This window comes from Piliocolobus tephrosceles, chromosome 2, assembly GCF_002776525.5.
Source record: "Piliocolobus tephrosceles isolate RC106 chromosome 2, ASM277652v3, whole genome shotgun sequence".
Taxonomy (NCBI): Eukaryota; Metazoa; Chordata; class Mammalia; order Primates; family Cercopithecidae; genus Piliocolobus; species Piliocolobus tephrosceles.
The window spans coordinates 107,231,593-107,243,853 of NC_045435.1; the positions used below are offsets into that span (position 1 = coordinate 107,231,593).

Sequence of the window (12,261 nt, forward strand, 5' to 3'; positions counted from 1 at the left end):
AACCATTATGGAAAACAGTATGGCGATTCCTCAAGGACCTAGAACTAGATGTACCATATGACCCAGCCATCCCACTACTGGGTATATACCCAAAGGATTATAAATTATGCTACTACAAAGACACATGCACACGTATGTTTATTGCGGCACTATTCACAATAGCAAAGACTTGGAATCAACCCAAATGTCCATCAGTGACAGACTGGATTAAGAAAATGTGGCACATATACACCATGGAATACTATGCAGCCATAAAAAAGGATGAGTTTGCGTCCTTTGTAGAGACATGGATGCAGCTGGAAACCATCATTCTTAGCAAATTATCACAAGAAGAGAAAACCAAACACCGCATGTTCTCACTCATAGGTGGGAACTGAACAATGAGCTCAATTGGACTCGGGAAGGGGAACATCACACACTGGGGCCTATCATGGGGAGGGGGGAGGGGGGAGGGATTGTATTGGGGAGTTATACCTGATATAAATGATGAATTGATGGGTGCTGACGAGTTGATGGGTGCAGCACACCAACATGGCACATGTATACATATGTAACCTGCACGTTATGCACATGTACCCTAGAACTTAAAGTATAATAAAAAAAAAAAAAAAAAATGCTGGGATTAAAGGCATGAATCACCACACCTGGTCTAAATGTTTTAATAAAAGATTTTAAATTATAAGAGTCAGAAATACCAAAATAAAGAACCAAACCAAACAACATTACTAGATAGCCATAGAAGTGAGGTTCATTTGACAAAATGTAATTTTAAAGAAGTTTAATTAGTAAGTAAAGGCATTAACGTAAAGCATATAATTCAAAGAAAGATTCTATATGTTATAAAAATGTGAATGCTTCAATATTTATAATTTTTTTAAGTTGGAATCTAAATGTTTAATTTAAAAAAATGGTATTCAACCTGGCCAGGCACGGTAGCTCACACCTATAATCCCAGCACTTTGGGAGGCTGAGGCAGGTGGAGCACGAGGTCAGGACTTCAAGACCAGCCTGGCCAAGATGGTGAAACCCTGTCTCTACTAAAAATACAAAAATTAGCTAGGCATGGTGGCATGCACCTGTAATCCCAGCTACTTAGGAGGCTGAGGCAGAGAACTGCTTAAACCCAGGAGGCAGAGGTTGCAGTGAGCCGAGATCATAACACTGCACTCCAGCCTGAGCGACAGAGCAAGGCTCCATCTCAGAAAAAAAAAAAAAAAAAAGTATTCAACCCAATAGAATATTATTTAAATCATAGTTATTTAGACTATTTAGGAACAGAAATGTTTATGCTATGTTAATGCTAAAAATACAAAATTCATCTTCACTGTAAAGACTTTATATTATGCTTATAGACAAAAATGAGAAAGAAAACTAAACAAATGGAAATCATGAATGAGTGAACTTTATTCTTAAATTGTTCCTTATTATAATAATTATATTTAACAATTTTAAGTAACCAAAGCATAAATCTTGTGTTTTTGTATGCAGATTCAGCTCATACAAGATATTATCTGTCTCTTTTCCACAGAAAACATGCTCATTTAAAGCTAATTCAGCCGGGCGCGGTGGCTCGAGCCTGTAATCCCAGCACTTTGGGAGGCCGAGACGGGCGGATCACGAGGTCAGGAGTTCGAGACCATCCTGGTCTACACGGTGAAACCCCGTCTCTACTAAAAATACAAAAAACTAGCCGGGCGAGGTGGCGGGTGCCTGTAGTCCCAGCTACTCGGGAGGCTGAGGCAGGAGAATGGCGTGAACCCCGGAGGCGGAGCTTGCAGTGAGCTGAGATCTGGCCACTGCACTCCAGCCCGGGCGACAGACTCCGTCTCAAAAAAAAATAAATAAATAAATAAATAAATAAATAAATAAATAAATAAAGCTAATTCAAATCTTACCTGGCATAAATAAATAAAATACCAAAAAAAAAAAATCCCACTCTGACATTTGCTAGTTATGTAACCCTAGAAAATTTACTTCTAAGTTCTTTTTTCTTGTGAGTAAGCCGTAGATATTATCTACCCCACAAGACCGTTAAGTGGATTAAACAAGATAAAGTTTTAAGGTACCCTAGTGTAGGATCTGGTAGGTACTAGGGGACTCTGCAAACAATAGCCACCATCCCCATCATCATCATCACCTTCTCCCTCTTCCTGACAACTAACACAACCAAAAGTGCCTTCCCTTCCCTTTGGCTGCAAGACCATGATACCATGTGGGGATCTTCTGTGAAATCTGAGTATTCAGAAGTTACCACCTTCAAATTCTTCTAGACTGTAATTCAGAGAGCCAGAAATGAGTCTTAACCACCATGTTCCTAGCCTCTGTACTGTGCCCGGCACACACCACACACTCTGTAAATGTCTGCGAATGGGGACTTCAGGAAGTCAATAACATCAACATGCAAAACAAGAATATCAAAAGAGTTGCATTGTATTTTAATTGGCGACTCACATGTTTAAGAGGAAGCAAGACTGCTGTCATGCAGAAAAGCAGAACTTTGTTGTGCTTCTTTACACTTATTTTAAGTTTACTTTTATTTTTAATTCAATGGAATGGAAGAGGGGCATGATCTTTCCCAAAAAAACTTAATCCAAATTAGGGAAAAGTCCATCAGAGGTAACCTACATTCTGATTTTAGGGGACAAATCTAAGGTTCCTCCTGAACACATATGATCCCACAGCCCTAAATATAACCTAAAATTTCCACATGTCTCTAAATCATGTCTCATCACCCCAAAAATATTTAGTTGAAGAAGCTACAGAGTAACCATACTCTAGGGACCCCCAGCTTCTCCCCAGCTGCTACTTTCTATTGTGGCTATTAAGTGGCAATATCCAAGAGAGATTTCTCTAAGTTTAAGAATAAATAAATAAATACAAACTCTGCTCTGATGATCCTCCCAGATCCCTGGGAGAAGTGGCTGGGACTACCCATTTCCCCAAGATGCCTAAGCTATGAAGGAGAACAGTGAAAGAATGAATGGGTCCCTACACAAAGCTAGGGCTCTGATTCCCAGGTCAGAGTTCTCTCAGCCTGACCATATTAACTTTAATTGTTAGAGGCAAGCGATCTGTCCAAGGGCTGCAAAATCTAACCAACTATTTACCTTCAGAAGAAGGTACAGGGGAAAAGCCTCTTGAGCACAGAACATATTATTTTACCTACTTCAGAAAAAAATAGCAAAATGTAATTTATTAGAACCTTCTGGTTATCAGAGGCGCAGGCGAACTTTCTGAACAGGCCCATTAGCGAAACTTTGCACAAATTTTCTGTTTTCAGTCTATTCCTCAGCAAGTTTAAACACCTGGTCTAAGCCAAAAAAGTGGAATTCTCTGAGGTGAAGTGATGGCTCCTCAGAAGTTCCACTCTTCAGACACAGAGAACTGAACTCCTTTACTGCCATTTGTGAAAACTGGGGCAGACTCCATAAAGATGTAAATATTTAACACTGTTTTTTATGATGTATCAAACATATGGTATTTTTAAAATTAAATGCATTACCAGTTATTTACATATCTATGCATATTTGTAGCTTTATCGTAAAATATATATATATATATATGGAATTAGGCCAGAATCACATTGTGAGCCTTAGGGTATTTCTTGAAGCCTTACCTCCCTTACCTCCTCGCTTCTCTACTATCTCTTTCATATCAGCTTATACCCAAACTCATCAACTTTCATATTTTTCAAAGTTATCTTTCTACAACACAACCTAATAGTGTCCCTTTCTAGCTGAACTCTCCTGGTTCACAGCACCCCTAAGCATCCCAGCAATTTTTTCACAGCAACCTTAAGCCAAAAGAAATGCCTGGCCAGGTACAGTGGCTCACACCCATAATCCCAGCACTTTAGGAGGCCGAGGTGGGCGGATCACGAGGTCAGGAGTTTGAGACCAGCCTGGCCAACATGGCAAAACCCCGTCTCTACTAAAAATCCAAAAAAATTAGCCAGGTATGGTGGCGGGTGCCCATAATCCCAGCTACTTGGGAGGCTGAGGGAGGAGAATCGCTTTTACCCGGGAGGCAGAGGTTGCAGTGAGCCAAGATCATGCCATTTCACTCCAGTCTGGGCAACAAGAGCAAGACTCCATCTCAAAAAAAGAAAAGAAATACCTTATGGTGCTGTTTATTTAGTAGTTAGATTAAAAAAAAAAAAACTTGGTATTTATGTTCTAGCAACTAATTAACCATTTGCAAAATATATATATAAGTTGAAAGAAAAAATACTTCACTCTGAAATAGCCCCAGTCCTTCACTACTGGGATGTGTGCAGCTGTTGGGCAATGCACAATGTCCCTGAATCGGATCAGCCCCTGCCACCCTTATTTCCCATTTCACATTGATTTTCACGTGGTGCTTGACTTTTACCACAGAAACCACTAAAAAATCCCAGCTTTACAAAGATATGAAGTTATCAGAAGGAATATAGGGTAACTTAATAGTAAAACTATACTGTGTTTAGTTCATGCAATGTTTGGGCACCACTATGTTCCCTCGGAGACTTAAAATATCCCTCAGTGCCCTGGTGAGCTCACTGCAGCACTCCAAGTTGCCTCAGAACACAATTTGGGAGCCAAAAGGTTAATGGCTCGCTAGGGACCACAGGCAAAAGAAATCTAGAAGCATTATTTATGTATAGAAAATTGCTGAGAGGATATACAATATATACAAAGATGCACAAACAGAAAATTTGTCTCTGGAGGCAGTAACCAAGTGGCTAGGATACAGGGAAGGGAGGGGGAAAAACTTAATTTTCAATGAAGAGCCCTTTATAACTTCTCAATTTTAAGCTTTATCCATGAGGTAATCCTAGATGTTTTAAAAGGATAGAATTTAAATGATTTTTCAATTACCAATAATTGTCGTTGCTGGTTTAAAAAAAAAAAACAGCAAAAGCTAGTACTGAGGTAATTTCACTTGAATGAACATCAAAGTAATGTGGAGGAAGAGTGACTTGACCACTGAGGGGCAGGGTGGTGCTCAGGACACCGGGAAGCCATTTAGCACCAGTCAGTGGCCTCAGCTTCCCTTGTAAAATCAATTGCAGGTTGTAACCAAATGATTCAATGGTTTCAATGTCACTCTTGAGCCGATGGAAAAAGAATTATTCACAAAGTCATCAAATGAATGGGAAGAAAACACCTTTATCCAAGATAAAGCATTGGCCACTTACATCTGTTTCATGAAGCAGAAGAAGCAGCATCGTAATTTCATTTCAGTACCAGTGAAATAGTACTTCCTAACCAAAAAATAACAGAGAAACTGCAAGAGAGCTCTGAGTTATCTTCCTCTCCATGAGGAAACAATCCCTGCGTCCCTTTGAGGGAAAGAGTCTGTGGCAGAGGCTACGAGCTGCCTCCCAATACCCACTGTCCTCTTCTTCCTAATAAGAGACCCCAAACTTTACTCAGTGAAGCCAGTTGGTGGGCTTTATTTTCCAGTCTCCTGTGCAGCTAGATATGACCACGTGACCAAGTTCTGACAGAGAGGCCTAAACTGATTAGGGGCTCTATGAGAAGGCTGACAAAAGCAAGGTGATTCTGCTGGGAGATTAGACTATTTTGTCCTTCCTCTTTCTTTTTTCTTTTCTTTTTTTTTTTTTTTTTTTTTTTTTTTTTTGAGATGGAGTTTCACTCTTGTTGCCCAGGCTGGAGTGCAATGGTGCGTGCGATCTCAGCTCGCTGCAACCTCCGCCTCCCAGGTTCAAACAATTCTCCTGCCTCTGCCTCACAAGTAGCTGGGATTACAGTCATGTGCCACCACGCCTGGCTAATTTTTTGTATTTTTAGTAGAGACAGGGTTTCACTACGTTGGCCAAGCTGCCAAACTCCTGACCTCAGGTGATCCACCCGCCTCGGCCTCCCAAAGTGCTGGGATTATAGGCGTGAGCCATCGCGTCCGGCCTCCCCTTTCCTCTTTCATGCTTTCCAGAATCAGGATGTGATGGTTGGAGTTCCAGTAGCCATTATGAACCGTAAGGTGATGATGAGGTTGGAAATCATGGGCTAGGATGGAGGATTAAGCAGGAATACGGTAAGAGCCTAGATCCCTGGTGAACATGAGACCATCACATCACCACACTTCCTGTTTCTCAACATCCTCTACATGACAGCAAAATAAGCATCTATCTTGTTTAAAGTTACCAGAATCGGCTGGGGTTCAGTGGCCAGTAATTCCAGCCTTCTGGGAGGCCAAGGCAGGCAGATCACTTGAGCCTAGCAGTTTGAGACCAGCCTGGGCAACATGGCAGAACCCTGTCTCCACAGAAAAATACAAAAATTAGTCAGGTGTGGTGGTGCATGCCTGTGGTTCCAGCTACTTAGGAGGCTGAGGTGGGAGGATCGCTTGAGCCCTGCAGGAGGCTGAGTCTGCAGTGACCACGACTGTGCCACTGCACTCCAGCCTGAGCGACACAGTGAGACCCTGTCTCAAAAATAAATAAATAGGCCAGGTGCGGTGACTCATGCCTGTAATCCCAGCACTTTGGGAGGCTAAGGTGGGTGGACCACCTGAGATCAGGAGTTCGAGACCAGCCTGGCCAACATGGTGAAACCTCGTCCCTACTAAAAAAAAAAAAAAATACAAAAATTAGCCAGACATGGTGGTGGGCACCTGTAATCCCAGCTACTTGGGAGGCTGAGGCAGGAGAATTGCTTGAACTCAGGAGGCAGAGGTTGTAGTGAGCCGAGATCGCACCACTGCACTCCAGCCTAGGTGACAGAGCCAGACTCCAGCTCAAATAAATAAATAAATAAATAAACAAAGTTACCAGTGTTTTAAATTTACTGTTATGTAAACCAGATGTAACCCTAATACACAGCCCATCACTGAAATTAATTTACAGGTCATATCAACTCAGAGGGCTGGGACCAATATGTCAAGATAAAAGTACCTGTTCCTAGGAGACAAGAAGCACCAGTTGAGGGGGCTTTAAATCAGAACTTGCAAAGAATGAATTCCTGTAAAAAATAACTTCCTGGCCAGGCACAGCAGCTCACACATGTAATCCCAGCACTTCGGGAGACTGAGGTTGGAAGACTGCTTGAGCAAGAAGTTCAAGACTAGCCTGGGCAACACAGTGAGACCCCATCACTTTAAAAAAATTTTTTTTTAATTAAACATGTGTGGTGGTGTGTGCCTGTAGTCCCAGCTACTTGGGAGACTGAGGCATGAGGATCAGTTGAGCCTGGCAGGTTGAGGCTGCAGTGAGATATGATTGTGGCATTGCACTCCAGCCTGGGCAACAGAATGAGTTCCTGTCTCAAAAAAAAAAAAAAAGAAAAAAAAAAGAAAGAACTCCTACTGGGATGAAAGAGGTAAATTTGTAAAGAACCTCGATATAAAACAACAGGAAGAAATAGAATCTGGGGCTAATGGCATTCTTTTTTAAATTAATATAGTCATAGAACACTTTTTTGGGGCCGTGAGTTCTATATGCACCTTGTGGTTTTCTAAGATATGAAATCTTGCCTGAACACAGAGAAGAACCTGCAGAAAAAGCCTCACTGAAACAAAATGGTAGGTAGTCCCCTATGGAAGAATGGAAGGAAGGGGTCCACACAGTTTGAAGCACAAAACCTCAGTGCTAACTTTCAAATTAATTTCTAAAACTGTTTCCTGACAATATCCTCTGCAACCAAAATAATCACTAGAAAAAAAATCAAACCTCCAGGTCTTATGAAAAGAAGACACAAAAGTTAAAGGTCAAGGTCAGATAACTTCTTCATTCCACCAAAGAAAATAATAAAAATTAACAATGGTAAGTCAAAATGTTTAGTTAGTTCTGCCTTCAAGCAGAACCTGATGATTCCACTTAATTCAAATGAAATCATATGATCTAAACAAAATCATATGATCTATATTAGTGCAAAGGTGCTGGAAGACTAATAACCAAAGCATCAGAAGATATTCATAATTTCAGCTTTGGGGTTCCTGCTAGCCTGGTTTGGGTTTAGTTGGTTAAATTGGGTTGTGGTCCAAAGGCAGGTTGAGAAGTAAAGAAGACTGGCCAAGGTAGACGAACAAAATGCAGATAAGCCTTGTACAGAAAAGCATGAGCTGAGAAGCAGGAGAAGACAGCAAGTTTGGATTGAGTAACTGAGTAACTGAGAATCAAACAGAGTAACTGAGTAATCAGAGTAACTGAGTAACTGAGAATCAAACCAGGAAAGAAACTCAGCTCCACAGCAGTTTTCAATGGCGTTACTTTTCAAATAATTAATGTGTCTTTTCATTACAATAGCATGTTTGTTATAGAAAAAGTTTAAATACAGAGAAGCAAAAAGATGAAAATTGGAATCACTTCCATTCTATTACTGGGAAAGAGCTACTATTAACAGTTTGGAGTATTCTTCCAGACTCTTCTGATCTCCCAGTTATATATGTACACGTGTGTATATGTGTATAGAAGTGTGTGCACACACACAGCTATACATTCATACATGCATGCATATATACATATACATATCTATATCTGTATATACATATGTGTATGTATGTATAGAATTTTTTTACAAAAATGAAATCATACTATGGAAACAATTTTGCAAATCCTTTCAAACAATAATCTGAGACATTTAGGCATATAAACTTGTTCGGTCAAATATTATCAAACCACTTTTTCGCTTGAGAAAACCATATCAGAAGCTTAATATAACCATAATTATATGATATAGAAATCAGTAGTCATTTGCATAAACAAAACTGGCCCTTCTGAATAAGGAAATTTTCAAATTACCATTAGTCAAACACTAGAGTCATAATTATTGCACGCAAGGTCCACTGATGCTAAAATTAGTGAACAAAACTTTAAGGAGAAACAAGATATTTAGCACAGTCTCAAAGTATCACTCTCAAAATATTTCTTAATTACACTATACGTTTACAATGAGGAAGGCCAGCAGACACTACCTTAACAATGATCAAGTTCAACATCACCAGTATGACAACATGTCAACACCATATACCCCAATACCATGCACTAAGAACGGCACGCTACCTCTGTAGGATTCTTTCCAAAAATGCATAACATCACATTTTTCATGAGAAAACATCAGATAAAACCAAACTGAGGTCTATTCCACAAAATAACTGACCAGCACTCTTCAAAAGTCTCACAATTATTAAAGACAAAGAAAAACTGAAGAATGATCGGAGTCTGGAAAGGATTAAACAAACATGACAACTAAATACAATGCGGAACCCTGGATCGTATCTTGTAACAAAGAAAGGACATGAGTGGGAGAAAATTTATGAAATCTGAATGAAGTCTGTAGTTTGGCTAATTTTAAAAAGAAAAAGAAAAAAATTGACTTTTTTTTTTTTCTGAGAGACAGGGTCCCACTCTGTCACTGAGGCTGGAGTGCAGTGTCAAGCTCACTACAGCCTCAACTGTCTGGGCTCAAGTGATCCTCCTGCCTCAGCCTCCCAAGTCACTGAGGCTACAGACACACACCACCACACCCAGCTAATTTTTTAATTTTTTGGTAAGGACAAGGCCTTTTTATGTTACCCAAGCTGATCTCAAACTCCTGGGTACAAGCAATCCTCCTGCCTCAGCCTCCCAAAGTGCTGGGAACACAGGCGTGAGCCACTGCAAGAGCCAGCTATTTAAAGTCAGCAAAAAATTGGCCGGGCGCAGTGGTTCATACCTGATATCCCGATCGCTTGAGCTCAGGAGTTCAAGACCAGCCAGGCAACATGGTGAAACTCCGTCTCTACAAAAAGTACAAAAAATTAGCCAGTCGTGGTGATATGTGCCTGTGGTCTCAGCTACTTGGGAGGCTGAGCCAGGAGCAGGGCTTGAGCCCAGGAGGCGCAGGTTGCATTGAGCCAAGATGGCGCCATTGCACTCCAGCCTGGGCGAGAGAGCCAGACCCTGTCTCAAAAACTAAAAATAAAGTAAGCAATAAACAGACCTGAAGCAGAATTATAATTACTCTCTAGTCACTGTAAGTATAATTGCTTCAAAGCACTGAACCCGACTAAGAGGGCTAAAAGCACACTTCGCTGGTAGGTAAACGCAGAGTGGAGGCAGGCCTTTAAATTTGTGCCTCTCATCCTTAAATTGTACAGCAATAAACAACCTATTACTCCAAATAAAAGATGCACATGAGTGTGCACACATACACACACAAACACAAAATCTGAGCATGCTACTATTTACCTAAAAAAATCTTGGAATTCCTCCTTTTCGGTAACGCTCCACCAGACGCCCCTCTTACCTTCTGAAAAGAAAACAAAAGATAATTAAAATGCAACCTATAAAATAAACATCTTTATGGGGGAAAAGCACATATCAGAGGTTCCCAGATTTTATAGAAGGCCAAGAAGAAATATTCCATCTAGATTAGCAATTCCAGGATAAACAGGGAACTGACCCAGGTTAATGCAGGTAGGTGAAGGGCAATGCTATACACCTGCTTATTTTTATTAAGTTATAAAGAAAGCACTTCTGGAAAGAGAAATGGAAACCAGGGATCAAGGTGAAGTCATTACTTAAACTTCAAATCAACACCTGCTCCCAAGAGGGCAGGAGTCCAGGCCTGACGATGAAAAACTCAGGAAAGATGATGGGGCTCCAGAAGGTGAGGATCTTATTCTCCTGGTTACCCAGTCAGTCTCTAGTGCTTGGCCCTGGGCATGCCTAACAACTATTGTTAAAAGGCTTAATATCAATAGTCATTGATAGTCTGGGCACATGAAGTCTCAATCTAACCTCCCTAAACATTTTTGGAGCACTAGCAAGTGGCTATGTTTGCCATCCTAAGCATCGTGTATTTTCTTTCTTTTTTTTTTTTTTTTTTTTTGAGATGGAGTCTCGCATTGTTGCCCAGGCTGGAATGCACTGGCACAATCTCAGTCACAGCAACCTTCGCCTTCCGGGTTCAAGCAATTCTCCTGCCTCAGCCTCCCAAGTAGCTGAGATTACAAGTGCCTGCCACCATGTCCAGCTAATTTTTAGTATTTTTAGTAGAGACAGGGTTTCACTGTGTTGGTCAGACTGGTCTTGAACCCCTGACCTCGTGATCCGCCCGCCTCGGCCTCCCAAAGTGCTGGGATTACAGGCGTGAGTCACCACACCCGGCCCAGCATCATGTCAGCAGTAATGAAATAAAATGCCCATCAAGTGGTAATACAAAAGAGGCCATTCATCTGATGCTCACACAAAATATTTCACTCTCAAATCAAGTATAAGGCCAAAACCGTATTTCCACAGTGTATGTTTTTTCAGTTACTAGGAAAAAGCACATTTCCAGCAGACCACGATGTGTGGGTTTAATGCCACATGATTCCAAGCAGCCACAGGTGTCAAGATCTTGCTGCACATTTTCTGCTTCTCAGTTTGTCCTCTCATGAGTCCTAAGGCTGCTTTCTCACATTTTAATAGTTGACTTTGAAGGCTGACTCATCCTTGTGATTCTCACATTAAGTTTTTACAGTTTCGACTACAGGTTTACAGTTCACATCTTAGGAATCTGCATTACAGAACACTTTCTCAAAAACCTGTCCCTCCAAATACTGATGCCAAAAGCACATCTCTCTTAGAATCACTCCTCTATGATCTCAGAGCCTCTTTCTTCCCCTCTCCACTTACCTGCTTCAAAAAGGGATGAAATAAAACCTATTGCAAAGCACCTTTATCACTCCTGGAGGTCCCCTGAAATCTCTCTACGGAATTTTATGGTGTCCTTTTAATTATTTTAGTTTCACAGCCCCCTCCTTTCCTGCATGATGGCAGAAGGATAACGAGGAGGGGTTGCACGAAGACTTGCTAGAACATGAGCCTGTCCCACACTGTGAGATTCACATCTTAGACTTGCAAAAAAGTAGAACCTCCTTCTAAAGATCATCACCTCTGCATCAGTCAACAACCAAAATCAACAAGGTTTGAGAAAATAAAACTCTTCCATCAGCAAATATGACTGTGCCCCTGTGTCAGATTCCGTGCTGGGGCTCGGACTGCCAACTGAATGAAGACATGTTCCATCTTTTAAGGAGCTGGCCAGCATAGTAGGGGAGCATATATGTAAACAAACGATACCACAGATTCTGGTGAGTGCTAAGAAAGATTCAAAAAATGCACAATCATATCATAAGGAGGAAATGATCAGTTCATGTTAGGATAAGGGTGTGGGCAGGGCTGGTAAGAACAGCAGCAATCCTGGCATACAGCAGCTACTGAGTAAATATTTGTTGGATGGATGGATAGATGGATGGATGGATGGATGGATGGATGGATGGATGGATGGATGGATG

At 41.0% G+C, this 12,261-nt stretch overlaps 1 protein-coding gene across 1 annotated transcript in view; it reads right to left on the reverse strand.

The window, feature by feature from the left end:
* Positions 1 to 12,261, reverse strand: part of USP13 (ubiquitin specific peptidase 13) — a 136,855-nt gene that overhangs the window by 88,730 nt on the left and 35,864 nt on the right. Inside the window, 1 exon segment of the mRNA XM_023184813.2 lies at positions 10,169 to 10,229. Coding sequence (XP_023040581.1) covers positions 10,169 to 10,229 — 61 coding nt within the window.